At 33.3% G+C, this 17,168-nt stretch overlaps 2 protein-coding genes across 2 annotated transcripts; both read left to right on the top strand.

Annotated features, from left to right (window-relative positions):
* Positions 1-225: 225 nt before the first annotated feature.
* On the top strand, positions 226-4,612 carry LOC130818095 (pre-mRNA-splicing factor 38). Its single transcript, XM_057684129.1, has 6 exons — positions 226-780; positions 1,568-1,689; positions 1,784-1,874; positions 2,705-2,825; positions 2,913-2,974; positions 3,730-4,612. Exons 1-6 carry the CDS (start codon positions 491-493, stop codon positions 4,211-4,213), a joined length of 1,170 nt encoding a protein of 389 aa, XP_057540112.1. The 5' UTR covers positions 226-490; the 3' UTR covers positions 4,214-4,612.
* A 2,592-nt stretch (positions 4,613-7,204) lies between these two features.
* LOC130817770 (single-stranded DNA-binding protein, mitochondrial) lies at positions 7,205-16,043 on the top strand. The gene is made up of 6 exons (XM_057683650.1): positions 7,205-7,397; positions 7,733-7,914; positions 8,403-8,611; positions 8,693-8,793; positions 15,620-15,679; positions 15,767-16,043. The coding sequence occupies exons 1-6, from the start codon at positions 7,331-7,333 to the stop codon at positions 15,781-15,783; spliced, it is 636 nt and encodes a 211-aa protein (XP_057539633.1). The 5' UTR covers positions 7,205-7,330; the 3' UTR covers positions 15,784-16,043.
* The last annotated feature ends 1,125 nt before the right edge of the window (positions 16,044-17,168 follow it).

Genomic DNA, 17,168 nt, shown 5'->3' with positions numbered 1-17,168 from the left:
TTCTTAACTTTGCTATATTTTTTGATTTAAGCTGTTATTGTTAGAGATCGTTTCGATAACTTTAAAACAAGAAGTTTATATCCTAATATTTGTTTTAATTGGACTATTCAATTTCAACCCATATATGGAATACGTCTCACTGTAAGATTAACTCGCACAAAATTTTTAATTTATATATTTATAACGACACTTTGTTTCTAAAAATTCTTATTCACATGAAGTATTTTTTTTTTCTTACATTTAACCCCTATTATTTTTAATTAATATTAATATGCTTGTAAAGATAGATTATTGCAATATGTTGGTGAAGAAAGAGTGAAAGACTATTGTTTTCACTCCAAAAAAAAGACCGTATTGTTTGAAATGCGCATATATCATCAGATGAGAAACCGAAAAAAGCAAACCAGGCGCTAACTCATCTGCGAGTCAAGGATAAAAATTAGGGTTAGGGTTTATCAAATTGATCAACCATTTATATTGATATACAACAATGGCGAATCGTACAGACCCAACAGCAAAGAACATTAGAGGTACAAATCCACAGAATTTAATCGAAAAGATAGTTCGATCCAAGATCTACCAGAACACTTACTGGAAAGAACAATGCTTTGGTCTTACTGCGGAAACTCTCGTCGACAAAGCTATGGAGCTCGACCATGTCGGCGGCACTTTCGGTGGTAATCGTAAACCTACCCCTTTCTTATGTCTTGTCATGAAGATGCTCCAAATTCAACCTGAGAAGGATATTGTTGTAGAATTCATAAAAAATGAAGATTATAAGTTAGTTTCTCTAACCTTCTTCTTTTTATGATATTTATGTTGCATTCTTTTTTTATTTCTTGCTTTGAATTGGGTGCTCAATTTTTGTTACAAATTATGAGCTAGGTTATTTTGGTGCTGAGTTATAGCTTGGATTGTTGTCTTATTTTGATATATATTTTTAGGTTTTTATCAAGAATTGGGAGAAGTTTCTATCACATTGTAAATAATTGACTTTTTATTCTTGTTCACAATGTACGATTTTGATACCTAATTCATGAAGAAAATATGGGTTAGTGTATATAGATTTGCAAATCGATAACAAGACGAATGAATTATAAACCATACAAAACCAAATGCAATTGCCTACACTTTGAAGCTTTTTCATTGTTCATGTGTCTTATTATCAATCATCAATAGTAAATAACTTTGATTTGTCCAATTTATCAAAAATTGTAAATAGTAATTTTTTTTAAGCTTATATGAAGTTTGAGTGGATGTGCAAAACCATATAACACTAGTGAGGAGTGATTGTAAAAAGAGGATTGTGTTCGGCTATTTCATAAGTTCTAGTGGGCACCTCTTTTGGATTCAGAGTTTCAGACTCTAGCAATGTCATTGCTGCTGTTTTCGTGTGATTAAGGTGGAACTTTTTTTGGAACTTGAAATTATTTTTCTTTTTTTATGGCATATTTAACATTTTGACATTGTTGTCGTGGTGTGTTTAAGCCTTGATTATGAGGTGGGTTGCACAAATATTTTGAACGCGATGTTTGTTCCTTATTGATTGTGATTATCATTACTGCAGATATGTGAGGGTACTTGGGGCCTTCTATTTACGTCTTACTGGAACCGATTCTGATATCTACTTGTACCTAGAGCCTCTATACAATGATTATCGAAAGCTGCGGAGGAAGAAGCAGGATGGGCGTAAGATGTCAATTTCATGCTATATTAACTTTCTCCTTCAGTTTGCTTCACTGTTGTTTTGTTTGTGATTTTTGATCTGTATGTTAATCAACAGAGTTTTTGTTGACTCATGTGGACGAGTTCATTGATGAACTTCTCACTAAGGACTATTCATGTGACATTGCTTTGCCTCGCATTAAGAAAAGGTGAATTTCTTTTACTTGGTTATTTAAATATGTATCTTTTGCAGCAGTGTGTTTGTAGATTTTCTGTTCCTTTGCCTCGCTATTGTTGTTTTTGGTTTGTGATAGTACTTTTCATTGTCAAACATCAGCTAACTTTGTTCTTGTTGCTGCATTAACAAAAGGTAGAAGTTGTTCTTTCTTTGTCTTTGTTTTTATAGTCAGAGTTTGTGTAGTGCGTTTGAGTTTTGACTATGATAGCAATTAAGAGTTTGCGAAATTTCTAATGCGTTATATTTATCTTGCACCATGGGGGCAAATCGGTTATTGCCATTCTTAATCTCATTGTTATCCTCATGCCCATCATATGAAGTTTATTACCTTGAAAAAAGGGCGATGCCTTTGACCAAAATTAATATGTTGGAATTTTGTTTACTTAACAGTGTAACAATGTGTTACCCAAATGTTAATGAACGACTTTAGTGGAGTTTCGCGGGGTTAAATCTACGCAAACTTATCCATTTGATAATAGTGGTTGATTTCGAAAGACTCGTGATAGCTTATGTATCTATTGTTTCATATAAATAAAAAGTGCACATTGATGAGTCATTATTCTAAAGTCTATTGTAATCTGAAACCAAAGAGCTATAACCCCATCTTGAATGGACACAACATATACTTATCGCTTTTTATGTATACTTCTATTGTGTTCCTATTTGATGTTAAGAATTTCAAATACTCTATTTTTTCTGTTTGAGCATCCTGTACGTCATGTTTGGTGATGTTCTCATGTTTATCAGATGTCTTCTAGTTTGTAGAGGATATTGCCTAAAACTTTAGTTCCTGAAAACCAGATGGAATCTTGAGAACATTGGTGCTCTGGAACCTCGAAGAAGTGCCCTAGAAGATGATTTTGAGGAGGAAGAAGAAAAAGAAGAGGATGAGATGGATGTAGATGTTGATGAACATGAAAAGGTTTGAAACTCTGTTGCACTTCTGAACTCCTGCTGCCATTACTTTGTTGTCTCTTCTTACTGGGTTTCTTCTTTCATTTGTCAATAGGATTACCGCGGCAGAAGTCCTGTGAGAGATAGGGACAGGAGACGTGATAGTCACAGAAACAGGTTTGTGCTTGAAACATTAATGAACCTTTTTTTTTGTTGCTATTCTTGTGTCTCTAGACAGTCTTGGCTTTTATTTGGTCTTTTCTGCTGTCTATATTGTTTTAGTCCAATATATTAAGAGGTTTCTATTGTAGCTTTTCCTTATTGAACTTACCTACGCTCAGATTCCCACTTTTACATTTTATGTCCATTCAGTCAAATGTTACGTACAAACTACAAACTTGAATCAGTTTTCTTGTTATTTATCTTACATACTGTGCTTAAGAGGAAAGTTTTGGTTCTTTAGGTGCCTACATATTTTTCGATACTTCTGTGTTTATTGGCTTAATTTATCCGCCCTCCCCTTATTATATTGCGGATTTTGTGCTGATTTGCAATTTTCTTAACAAAATGGATTGCATCATGATTTACTTTGATGTTTCATCTGTTGGCATACGGAAGCTGTTCCTTTTTTTAATGACACACTAATCACACACAATAACCACACATTGCTAAATCGGAGAACTAAATAAAAATGTTGAAAATCATGCATAGTATTTGTTGCCATGCATGGGTTCAGTGCAGCTTCCAAAAGTGAAATATGATGTTCCTGCCAGGTTTCTCTGCACTGGCAGTGTGCAGTTGAGAAGTATGATGGGACATACATGTTTGAAGTGTTATTTTCATCCCCATTTGTTTTATAAGCAGGGATTCTAATAATCCGCGATTAATAGAACATGATAAGCCACATTGACATGTTTTGTTGCGTTTATCAGGGATAGGGACTATGATCGTGATTATGATTATGATAGAGAACGTGGAAGAGGCAGAGACAGAGACAGAGACAGAGAAAGAGATAGAGACAGGGACAGGGACAGGGACCGAGATAGAGATAGAGACCACAGGGACCGAGACCGAGACCGCGATCGTTACCGCATTAGAGAGGAAAGGGAGTATGACCGCGATAGAGAGAGAGAAGGGAGGGAAAGAGATAGGCGTGACAGGGATCGTGGTAGGCGGAGGAGCCATTCCAGAAGCCGAAGTAGAAGCAGGGATCGTAAGGACCGTGATGGTGACCGTAAGAGGTATGAAAGGAGTCTTAGCCCTAGACGGCATGGAGATGAGGATAATGGTGCTCGAGAGGAGACAAAGAAGAAGAAGAAGAAAGAGAAGAAGGACGATGGAACAGACCATCCTGATCCAGAAATTGCTGCAGCAAACAAACTTCGTGCTGAACTCGGGTTAAAACCATTGAAATAGATTGTATACCAAGGTTGAATTTTGGTGGTTTTTAGCTAGCCTGAAAATGTGCTATCTAGATGTTTATGCCTTGAGAAGTTAAACGAACCCAGCCATTCATGTAGAATTTCTCAAAATTTTCTATGTTTTTACCTCTAATTTTTCTCTGAGTCCGCCTCAACGATTTGTGGATAATTCTTAAATATACTCATCTGTTCCATTGAGATTGTAACATTTCGTAAATCTATGTGAAAGCTTTTAAGAGTAAATGTAGTAATTCTAATGAGACGAAAGGAGTAATAATTTCTTCAAACTTCAGTTGATTTTTTGGTCATCGATCAAGCCGTCAATGTTCTCTTTGGTTGTTTTGAACTTTTGGTTGCTGGCATAAATGTTGTTAATGAGAACGAATAACATATTTTTCTTTAACATTCTTTTTGGTTGTTTTGAACTTTTGGTTGCTGGCATAAATGATGTTAATGAGAACGAATAACATATTTTTCTTTAACATTGTTTTTGGTTGTTTTGAACTTTTGGTTGCTGGCATAAATGATGTTAATGAGAACGAATAACATATTTTTCTTTAACATTCTCTTTGGTTGTTTTGAACTTTTGGTTGCTGGCATAAATGATGTTAATGAGAATGAATAACATATTTTTCTTTAACATTATCCAGGCTAATGCCAGCTAAAGTGGCAATGAATGCTGAGTAAATTTTGTGAATGAAAAAAAAATAATTGGACAAGCATGATGATAAACAATATCAAATAGTTTTTCTAAGTATCAACAATCAAATGAGCTATAAATATATGTATTTGATGTTATTGAAGAACGTACAATTACTCCTTCTGTCCCTATAAATTAGAATTCTTTTTTTATTTTAATTTTTCTTATTCAATTTACACTTTTTTTAGCACAATTTAACTCGTTTTCTTTTAATTTAGTCCAAAATTCATATTATTTCCATTTAAATACTTTTTTCTACCATTTATTATTATTTTTTCTTTCTCCAACCCACTCTTTCTTCTCACATACTCCTAAAATATAACAAAATTTTGGGTGTTAATTTACATGGATAGAGAGGAATATTTCAATATGTTTCACTCTTCATGTTTGCTCTATTATCTGATAATCAGACAAACAAATGAATTCTAAATATACAATGACAATACTAATTACTATTTGTTCCGCCGTCTCATTATACTTGATACATTTGATATTCTATATAATTCAATATTGTAATTTGTGATTAATAATATATCAAATTATACAAAACTAAAAATTAATCCTATAAAAAAATTAATCTTATAAACACATATACGTACACAATTCAAACAATATTCTACTTTTTGAATTTTTTTTTTCACATTAACTAGTATAAAAAATAATAAAAAACAAAAAGCTAAGAATATGTGTGAATCAGAGAATCAGGAAAATGTTGAGGAATCAAAACACCATTGTTGTCATAAAGAAGTAAGAGGCTTACACTTCTTCCCCATCAATATCCTCTTCTTGCAAAGCTCGTATCCATTTTCGACCTTCTCCTTCTTCTTACTCTTTATCTTCATCATCTTCTTCATCTTCAACCCGACCCGAATACCATTACCAGCACCAAACCTACAATCCTTACTAGAAATAGCAGGAACCTCATTACGATCTTCATTCTTACATTTTTCATGATCATCACCCTGTTTGTCATTATTATTTGTTTTAAATCTTTTTACCTTAACATTATGACGATCTTTGTGGGTTTTGTTGCCATGGATGATGATACAGTTCCACTTCGATTTCGATTTCGATTCTGAGATCGAGACCGAGTGTTTTCTCTGATGGTTATGGAGGGTTTTAAACAGAAATTTAGGCATGAATGAAACGTGACTTGGGATGGTATAAATTATTGCTGCGGGAATGTGACCTAATTCTTGGGTTTTTTTGGGGTGGATTTCTGCCATTTTTGAGAGTTTATATTATATATTAAGGGAAGAAGATGATTGATTGAAGAGTGGTGAGGAAATTCAGTGTAGAATGAAGATGGTGGGCGCGCGACTGGGGAAGATGGTGGGAGTGGATGTGATAAAGGAGACATAACTGTAAAAATAACCGCTTCTTTGCCAATTTTGAAAATAAAAATATATATAAATGGAGAATGGAGGTGGTTAATTAATGAAATTAATCAAATTCCAATATTAAAATTTTAGAATTCAAACAAGTGTTTTATTCTTGCTATGAGACGGATAGACAGATCCATATAAATATTTCATTATTAGTAAAAAATACAATAAAAATAATGAAAATTAAATCTTGTACACGGAAGCCGATTATTTTTAAAAATAATTTGGACTGAGCCATTTAAAGTTATCATACGACCTCAATCAAGAATTAGTTAAATTCAAAAGGGATTTGATATAATGAGATAATAAATAAACATAAAACCTGTTTACAAATGAAATATTCATGTAATTATGGAATAAATGAAATGTTTGACAATGGCTATTTTTTTATTCTTGATTTTTTGTTTGTCAATATACCAAAAAGATTGTAGTGTAGATTTTAAGTCGGTTAAAAAATTGGCTTTTTATGAGAAAATTAAAAATTAATTATTATGCCAAATCTAAAAATTGATTTTTAAAAGCAATAATTACTTTTTTTTATCAAATGTCTTTATAATAATTAGGTTAAATATCTCACTTAACAACAAATAAATCAGTCAATGGTTCAAGCTAGTCTGCTAGAGGTGTTTATTTAAGTCATAAGATTGACTCTGAGCATATATTTTAAATTGATTTAAAATCAAATCTTGTATTCAATGACATATAATTTTACATAATTCAAATTTATTTTAAAATCAATTTAAGTTACAAAAGTCGAAAAAATATCAAATTTATTACAAACACTTCTAATTCTAAGCTAATTAAAACAATCAACAATTTGGACGAACAATTATTTGATAAGACAAAAGTGGTCGTTTTATTTAATAAAGTAGACAACATTGCAATGAAATAAGATGGTCAAATAGGTGAGTCTATTGATAAAACGCATCACCTTGACGAACGAGGCAAAGAAAACCCTGGTTAAACCCTCCCTACTTGCCTCCATTACCTTCACAAGCTTCTTTCTTTCTTTGAATTCTTTATAAAAATGTCTTCCTTTGCTGCTAAATTGGCTAGCCATTTAACATCCTCTGCTAGATCATCTTCATCTCTCGGTACTTCCCTTTAGTTTTTTCTCATTTTTCTCCCACATTTGCTATATTTGTTGTACACTTTTATGATCAAACTCGTTCTTTTACTGTTGCAATCTTAACATATTCTTTTCATTGTTGAAAATTTGAACACTTCTTTCATACGAGTATTAGTTTAATTCGATATTTAGGCTCACTTTCTGAATACATTGGATGGTTTCATAAGTATTCATATTTTAGAAGTTTATTTTTCTCAGAAGCATTTTATCAAATGGTTGGTGTGCAATGCATGTTTTAGTTCTCTTTCATTATTGTGAATGTTCTTTGAACCTTGGTGATATGTGCTTGCAAATTATCAGTGTCTGGAGTTCAAAGGAGCTCTAAACTATGGTACTCAACCGCGTCAGTTGATGGGGATAATGGTGGAGATATTAACAGTGAAGCAAATTTTTTCAATGATGGTTTTGATCTGGAAAAACGAGAAATGGTTCCGCAAGGAGTGGATCCTAAAAGGGGTTGGAATTTCAGAGGTGTCCATAAGGTATATAGTTCTTGAAATTTTTTTATTGGATGTCATTGAGGCATTGATACTGGTGGGATGTAACTGCTTTTATTCCGCTTATTTTTTGAGATGAAAGGGTATGGACGCATGGTTTAATTAATTCATAGACTATTGTAATTCGAGAATGCCAGTGCTGTTTTATGATAGAACTTCAACAATTTCATGTTGTTGGAGACTTAAGTTTGGTGATGGAAATGCTGTGCTTTTCTGTGATCTTGTTGTGTCTGTGTTACCTGGATTTTTCCTGCTTTGGACATAATTTAAAGCTTTTAAAAAAAAATCTTTTTGTTGTTGAGGGGAAGGGTGTGGTTACAAAATAAAAGATTTTCAAACAGCTTTTATTCCTCTATAATGCTATTTCAGTAAGTTGGAAATTAATATAATGCTGCATTGTGTTTCCCATTTTCCCTTAGTGTATGGACCCTGGGATCTCATGAGATAAAGGATTTTTGACTCATGTTAATCAGGCAATCATTTGTGGCAAAGTTAGACAAATCCCTGTGCAGAAACTCTTAAGAAATGGAAGAACTTTAACAATCTTTAACGTTGGAACGGGAGGTATGTGGGACCAGAGAGTATTGGGTGCAACCGACTTGCCAAGGCCAGCCCAATGGCATCGTATTGTTGTTCATAATGAAGCACTTGGAAAATATGCTGTCCAGCAGCTTATCAAAAAGTATGTATATTTCGGGTGTTTTATGTGCGCCAACACTGTTGTGTCATGTATGTGATGTTTCTAAGTTGAGTATTTTTGCAGCTCTTCAGTTTATGTTGAGGGTGACATTGAAACTCGAGTCTACAATAGAAACATAACAGGTGAAGTTGTAAGATTGCCGGAAATTTGTGTTCGCTATGATGGTATGTCTTATAATTCATCTTATCTGAGTTACAAATAGTACTCTATCAGTTTGAATGCATCTCATAACATAGTCCTACACATTATCCTTTTCCTTTGCTTTACAATTGGCTTTTGAAAATTTGAGAGTAATGGTTTTATGCGAACAAAAAAGTAAGGTTATGCAGTAAGCATGTTTCTGTAGATAAATCTTTCTATGCTGTTGCAAATGCTACTTTGAATAATTCGGCTAAGAATGTGGCGCCTCGTTAAATAAGATCTCGTTGATCATATTGAGTTTTGTGTGAAGAGAATCTCAAAAGGTTTCTATATATGAAAATGGTTTATATTGTTTTATCTGACTTATACTTCCTCCATTTCACCATCATCTTCCCATTTGATTTTGCAAGGTTTTTAAAGAAAGTGTAAAGATCACATGAATAGTGACCTCATGTATTTTTGATGAAAAATAATTGGGAGGTAAGTGTGGGACTACTTGAACAGTGACCTCATGTGAAGTAATTTGACCCAAAGTGTTAAAAAAGTTTAACCAAAATGGAAATGGGAAGTTAATTAATTTATCCAAATTAGAAATGGGAAGTTGTTGCTGAAATGAAGGGAATCAGGGATCATAATTTATTATTGTAAAGCATAAATTTGATTTTGATTACTCCTTCCTTGACATTATGGTAGTAGTGATTTGTATTGCATTTTGGAACTTGAGGCAACCATTCCCCCTCCTCCACGAAGATCAGTTATCGCTGCAAAAGCTCTTTGATCACCTCCATGTCTTTCAATCTAATAAAACAATTTTTTTTTGCTTGCATTGCTAGATTTGGTTCTTCTATTTAGCTTATGGTATGCTTGATATTAAATGACCTTCTTTACCTTTATTATTGAATATTTGAATGTAAATTCCTTCAATCATTGCTTGAAAACAACATTAGTATGATGTTTCTCTATTATTGCTTCATTTTGTCGGAGATATAAGAACAAAGTTGGGTTTGGAAAATATTGTCGTTAAGATAAAGGAGAATAGACTTTGTTGGTTCAAGCATGTGCGACAACCACTAAAAGATGCTCCGATTGGGACAATTGAGAGTTGGAAGTGAAGACTCCACAAAGATCGAGGGAGAAAAAATAAAGGTTGGATGACGGGTTAAATAAAGATATGGCATTATTAGGTGTGTAGGGCCATATGGCGTTAGGTAAGACTTTCTAAAAATGGAGAATTGTTATAGACGATGATTTGATTTCGTTCATGTGGCCGACTTCATAGCTTAAGAATAAGGCTTTGACATTGTTATTATTGTTGTCAAGCAAATGAGAATCCCTTGATTATTAATTAATAGTCATAGCCAACTATCTAGAAGAGCTTACCTCATAAAGTTAAGGGGAAAATTAGTCTTCCAAATTTTATGATGTCTTAATTGCCTATAATGCATTGTGAATTTGTGATAACATAGAATGAGGAAAACATAACTAAAAATCACCATAAATCACCTTTAAAGCACCAATAAGAAGTGCAAAAAATGATCAACATAAATGCAAATAATTTGACTTATCAAACTCTCCCATGATTAACTCATGGTCTCCAAAGGTTCTAGATTAATTCTTATGACTTGTTTCCTAAACTTCTCTATAAGTAACAAAATCACTTTCCTTCCATACTTAGCTAAACTCATCTAGCAAATAGGAACAAGAATCAGAAAAGTACCTCAAATACCCTTTATTTCATCCTCCTTATAACTCATAGAGACAATAAAAACAAAATTTTACACTTGTTCCTCCAATGATGACACACCTAATTCCTACCTAATGAGTAATGAGTCTCACTTATGTCGCGACCATCAATCAATATGAGCTGAAAATAATGTTGGAATTGATGGTGCTATCTCAAATCACCATTGTTCTTAGTTAGATTAAGGACTAGGTTGTCTCTTATTTGCATTTTACTGAAGACCTTTGTTTTCAGCTTATTTTATATTTAGGGTTGTTGAATACACTAGTGTTTCATCCACTGTGAAAAGCAAGCATGGGGGACTTTGTTAGTATCTTGTATAGGATCATGCTTGCTTTATATTGATTTGTATCCCAGTTTTTGTTTGAAATTAGCTTATTTATGTCTTTTAACTTTGATTAGTTGAAAATTGGGATGTACATATTCTCTTTGAAAAGAAATAAGTGGCTAGAATGAAAATCCAAAAATGAATTCTTAAGCAAAATAAGAGATAAAGAGAGAAATTATATTATTTGCATCTCATATTGCTTGGTATTGGCGACCTAAGAAGTTAAAGTTACAAGGTTTAGTTTTAGCTTCAATTTGAATTTTCTCTATGCAATCGAATCATTCAAGATAGGCTTAGGATCAGTGAATTTGAAGTGAATATACTCTGCCTTCAAGAACAAATGCACGAAACTCAAGGTTAAACTACTTCTTTACACGAAAAACATGCCTCTTGTTTGGAGTACTCAAAGTATCAATGGCAGGCTTGTAGATACTCTTGCTTCACAAGATTATATATGGATCAAATTCACAAGTTGCAGAAATTTTTTTGAATTTAATTTAATCTTTTATTTTTGCAATTAAAGTTGGAAATATTATACCAAAAAGCAATCAAATTACAAGGGACCCCCCTCACTAGTGCTCACAATACCATAAAAACACTAGGAGTGAGAAACCTAACACCAAAAACAAAGTGAACAACAACAAAAAAAGGCTTCAGTTCAACATGAGCTCTTTTCATGGTAAGGCCAGCCTTAATTGCCACTCTAAAAAGGATTTACTTGCTAACCTGCTTCATTGTAATCATGTTTTCCCTGGATATCTTCCTATTCTTCTCCCACAGTATGTGGATCATTTGAGTTCTGTGCGCATGACTATCAGTTTGCCGAGAGCTGATTTCTTCCTACTGATACTGGCCATAATCTGAATCTGCCCCTGAAAGTCCCTTGAATGTTGTACAGAAGACCTTATATCATAAGTGTCCAAGGACGCATAATTGTGCATGACATGCTCCACTAATTCATTTTTTTTTACATATAGCACAAATGGAATTGCCAATTCGTAAACGACCGTAGCTTGCTTTTTATGGTTCAGCAAGTCGGTCTGATATAATCCATTAAAATAAAACCAACTTAGTTCTACAAAATTTAGACAACCTGATATAATCCTAACACGAATAGACCTTAACAAATTCACTCGCACACTATTTTTTAAAGTAACACTAAACAACCACCCTAAATATTTTAGGGTTGCCATAAAATTAGTAAAAACCCAATGGAAAATCCTTGTTTTGCTACATTACGAACAGCTAAAATGACTCAAGTTATGTAGAGTGCAACTTCCATATGCTTTCTTCAAATACTCAACCGCCCCATACAATATTTCATTGTACCTTAACCTGTTGAATCATCCATACTTTTGCAAATATAAACAAAATAGTTCATTTTCAGCCCTTTTCCATGAACATGCATTTTGGTGCCCTGTCCATGCCTCTATGTCCCTTTGTCTCATCATTGCCTTCTAGAGGATTATCAAAATTACTCCCATCTGCCATTTTACTTCTGGATCTGCTTTCCCCTTCCTGGGTATCCAATCAACTTGAAACATCGACAGCTCTACCCTCTTACCTTACAGTTCTCAAATTTACTCTCATTCTTTTGTTTTTTCCTTTTCCTTCTTTTTTCCGTCCCACATTCCACTTTTGCTCAGCGTTTTTGTCCCCTTTGTAGCTTTTTTGTGCCACCACCACCACCATTGCACTAACTTGTGTCTCCTCATGAACTCCACTTATCACTTTTTGTTTCTCAATCTTTGAAGTAATGGAGTATGCCCTATTATTGGGTGGTAGTGGATCCTATTGGGTGGTAGTGGATCCTTTGCAGTTCACAAGCATGCTGGCAATGATTTTATAAAATCCTCCATTCAAATCAAACAAGAACTGCATTAACTTATCCTCAGCCTCAAAATCTCAGCATTTTCAGGAAAATACCTGTATATATGCTCAGCACACCACAGCTACACAGGGGAGTCCTTCTAACACTGCATACTACAGCCTTTTAAATTTTTACTGAAATAGCTCATCAAGTACATGTTCTCTTGCCCTATTATTGGGTGGTAGTGGATCCTTTGCAGTTCACAAGTATGCTGGCAATGGTTTTATAAAATCCTCCATTCAAATCAAGCAAGAACTGTATTAACTTCTCCTCTGCCTCAAAATCTCAGCATTTTCAGGAAAATACCAGTATATATGCTCAGCACACCACAGCTACAAAGGGGAGTCCTTCTAACACTGCATACTACAGCCTTTTCAATTTTTACTGAAATAGCTCATCAAGTGCATGTTCTCTTGTCTCATCCCATCAAATCTCATTCTTTTGTTATAGATGAGATGTACCTTAGATTGACCATAGTCACCATACCTCTCTTCAACATTATTTCATTTGTCAACAGCAGTCTCACAATTGAGAAAAATCATATGCAACATCACTATTTATTTGAATAAAGAAACCAACTTGCAACCCTACATTCACATCTCTTCCACTTTGCACGATTTTTATCAATTTCATGAGGTTCCTTAATGCTTTCATGAACAAGTCCTATTTAGTATTATTTACAAGAGCTCTATTTATGTTTTCACTTCACCTTAAATATTTTTTGCATAAAGTATATGTAAATTTGATACCAACACTCTAATGGGGTTTTCACCAATCACCAGCAGCCAAATAAATTGGATCCCTATTGAATTTATATCCATTTGGCATTCAAATCTTCCATTGTTCTCCTAGATTTGAGGCTAACAGAACTTCTTTAGTAAGAAATCAGATAGATATCGATGTTGTCAGCTTTCAGATTTTTCAGTTCCAGAAACAGGAGATGTAGGTAGCAAACGATAGGCTCCTGATAACACGTGAGATTTGAAGTAGAAATTAGATATTTCTGTTGGTGCAATAAACTCAGATAAGAAACCAATCCAAGAAATCGGTTCTATATTACTAATGTTCTTAAGAAGAGAATATCATTACATATTACACCCATTCTGTATAGACTACAGTTAGAGATTTTACATGAAGTGCTGCCAGAAAAAGTATTTCAAGCTAGCTATAACCCAAATGGCCTGTTTACTGTATTATAGGAACCAGATTATGCTAAGGGCAGCAGGGGAGGTAATATTAATTTTCACAACTTTAAATCTCTTTATCCATGTTTTCTTAGATTCTGTTCATTCCCCTTTGTTTCAGCTGGAAAAAGCTAATTTTGTAGAAAGTATTTTTTTTGGTTACTCTTTCATGTATAATTCATCTTCAACATTACCCTTATTTTGGCCAAAAACACCAATCACCATGTTCCTTGGGTGTTTTATTGGTATATAAATGGTTAACAGTTGAAGTAGCTTGTCTGTAGTATATCCCATATTTTTCGTCAGAAACATCTATATTAACTGACTTAATTTGGTTAAATGGGATTTTTGTATCGGTCCATTGATTTAAAAGGGAAAATTTCATTCTACTACTTCTATTATCGTGTTTGGCTAAGGTTGCGTAATCATTTTTGATCAGCTACTTGTAACATGGACTGGTTGATGCTTCATCTTGCTGCTGTACCTCTCATACATTTTTTGTATTGTTATTATGCACTAGTCATTTGGTGATTTTTATGTGTCTTCCTTATAATGTTCATGTAGCTTATCTAGGCTTACAGGAACAAATATGAGAATATCCTCAATCACCTTTTAACGTAGTTGTGTGGATTTCTGGTGTGAATGTTTGTAGAGTTGCTATGTTGATGTTTGTCCTGAACAAATTTTGAAAGTTACTGAAAATTATTTTGAAGAAGTCAATGAGTTACATTGGTATATAGAGGTTGTTGTTCTTCTGAGCAAGTGACTGTTTCATAAAGCTCCTGTGTATGCTGACATAGCTAATTCAAGGTCAAGTGAAGAAGAGGAAATAAGTTGGAAATACAAAAAAGGCCGATAAGTCTCAAGCTAAACAAAACCAAGAAAAATTTGTAATGTCTTCATCCTGTGATGGTGTTTTCTCCTCCCATTACCCTCAATCTATAATAGTGTATTGATACCTTTTCGCCCCACCTCAATCTGTAATAGGTCGTATTGAGTAGTTGATCATAGTTTCTTACCATAAAAATGGCCGCATGCGCAGCAACACCAACTATGAGAAATCCACCAATACACATGTGATGTTTAAACAATGAAAGTTGGTTACCATAGTCAGTAGCTAGATATGGATAAGGGGGCATTGAATACATATGGGAAGCTACAACCATAGTCCATAGTTAAAGAGCCTAACATGGCTAGGTTAAGAGATAATTGAGCATGCCATGACGTAGTTAACATATAGGCCTTTATGCACCTGGCTTGTAAATGGACCTCTATGAGCCTCTAAAATATCTTTTAGACCATGACCAATACTCCAATTTGTTCTATACACATGACTCGCTATGGATAAGAATTGCAATAACTTTCAAGGCTTCAAAATTTGCATTTTATGGTACATGTACCTTCATATCTGTTGTTTTTTTGCTTTGGTTTTACCTAATGTAGATCGCAATCTACAAAAATTTTATGATCGACGTACTAACTATTCTCCCAGTTACTGACTATGGTATAAAGCTATGGTTATCCTACTTCACGGTGTCACTACCTAAATAATCTCCGAGATTATATATATTATTATCGTGGTTAAGACTAATCCACATGAATTTGGTTTTGCCATTGAAATGTGCTCATCTTCATGCTACTTTTTATAGATTGCTTAAAAATTTCTAGTTGAATCTGAAAATAAAGCAACATTCACATCTTTTGTTTCTTTTGTTCCAATTTTAAGGTAAAGTCCGGCTTATTAAACCTGGAGAAAGTACCGCTAATTTTCCCTTCGAAGAACTGCGTAAGTTTTTTCAAACCGTCTTACTTTTATCCAACTCGACAACTTCTTTGGCGTTACATTTACCTCATATATTCTTGATTTATGCAGGAGAAGGTTTGCAGTGATGGCAAAGCTTTGGAGATGATATAGAACTTGGACTGCTACAGCTTTGCTTTTTGTAAATTATGATATTGAAAGTGTTTTGTTTTAATGAAGTTCTTTCTCAATTCTATTTTGTGACCTATCATTGACAGATTTTTATTAAGTAGATCTTTCTGTTTATGCCTTCGCTTTACGGGGACGCTTTGTAATTGCCACAATCCTCTTACTCTGCATCTTTTTAGCCCTGCTAATGCTTGAAAGATACACCCTCTTTTCTTTTTTTGTTATTTCCATTTATCTTTTGCACAGTTTTTAAAGTAATTTACAAGTCTCAAAATCTCTATATATACATTATAAAAAATTATAAAAAAATATGATAAGAAAGTATACATTAAGACGAATTTAATAAGATCTCACATGAATATATTTTATCTTCAATATATCTCTTAAAAACCTTAATTAAATTTCTTTCTCCTAAAGTGGAATATTTTAAATGAGAAGAACACTGAGAACGAAGGGAGTAGCATCTAACTAAAATTGACAAAAAGAGTTGATTTAGTTTTGGATATATGTATGGGGGATGGGTTATTTGACCTATGATTGTATGTTTGGTAATTAGCTTTTTCATAAGTTGATTTTTCACTCATTGGTTAGTCAAACAGCAAAAAAAAGTGTTTAGTTAATGAGTTTTAAGATATCTGAAAAGCTAGCTTTTAAGATAAAATAAAAAAGCTACTCATTATAACTTTTTTCATTAACTTTTGGTTTTTAATTTATTTTTTCTCTAATAAATAGCATTCAATCAGTAAAAAAAATTTATATCAAAAATCTATTTAAAAGTTGACTTAAAAAATTAGTTTAAATAACTGATTTTATCAGCTAATACTTTCAGAATTTAAGTTGGTCAAACTAATCAATAATTTCAGTCAATGATTTCACCTAACAACCTTTTGCTAACATACCCTTATTTGGTTATATGATCTTATTTATTCGTGTTCACTATGAAGTAGGAAGTACTAGCCAGTCGCATTTTTCTTCTGCACTAGTTCAAGTTTATTGAATTTTACTTGAGAGTAATGCTTTGGCTTAATTTTTTACTGCTCACATGAAATTGTTATTTGATTCTTTGTTAATTCATTTGAGTTTAAAATTGTTGACATTGTAAGCAATTTATTTTTTGAACATTATTTTCATTGTCGGTGTATCTATTTTTGAGAACCAATGACAATTCTAGCTTGATAATGAACTTGATTTTCATTTACGAAAGCAAATAAAACCGCTGATAATATGAGGCATTCCTCACCATGTAAGTAGTTGTTGATAGTGAGTGATTATCGATTCATTTTAACACTTGATGAACAAAATCACTGATACAGATTCGATTATGCTGTATGAATCACATCGTTAC

Source organism: Amaranthus tricolor, chromosome 7 (genome assembly GCF_026212465.1).
Source record: "Amaranthus tricolor cultivar Red isolate AtriRed21 chromosome 7, ASM2621246v1, whole genome shotgun sequence".
NCBI lineage: Eukaryota > Viridiplantae > Streptophyta > Magnoliopsida > Caryophyllales > Amaranthaceae > Amaranthus > Amaranthus tricolor.
Note: the sequence above shows the minus strand (reverse complement) of the source record. Positions and strands in the feature narration are given on the sequence as shown.

Bases quoted from the DNA above. Each gene is read 5' to 3' on its own strand.
- LOC130817770 (XM_057683650.1), top strand. From the start codon at position 7,331: ATGTCTTCCTTTGCTGCTAAATTGGCTAGCCATTTAACATCCTCTGCT. The intron at 7,915-8,402 runs GTATATAGTTCT...CATGTTAATCAG, and splicing joins ATTTCAGAGGTGTCCATAAG to GCAATCATTTGTGGCAAAGT. The intron at 8,612-8,692 runs GTATGTATATTT...GTATTTTTGCAG, and splicing joins GTCCAGCAGCTTATCAAAAA to CTCTTCAGTTTATGTTGAGG.
- LOC130818095 (XM_057684129.1), top strand. From the start codon at position 491: ATGGCGAATCGTACAGACCCAACAGCAAAGAACATTAGAGGTACAAAT. The intron at 1,690-1,783 runs GTAAGATGTCAA...GTTAATCAACAG, and splicing joins GAGGAAGAAGCAGGATGGGC to AGTTTTTGTTGACTCATGTG. The intron at 2,826-2,912 runs GTTTGAAACTCT...ATTTGTCAATAG, and splicing joins ATGTTGATGAACATGAAAAG to GATTACCGCGGCAGAAGTCC.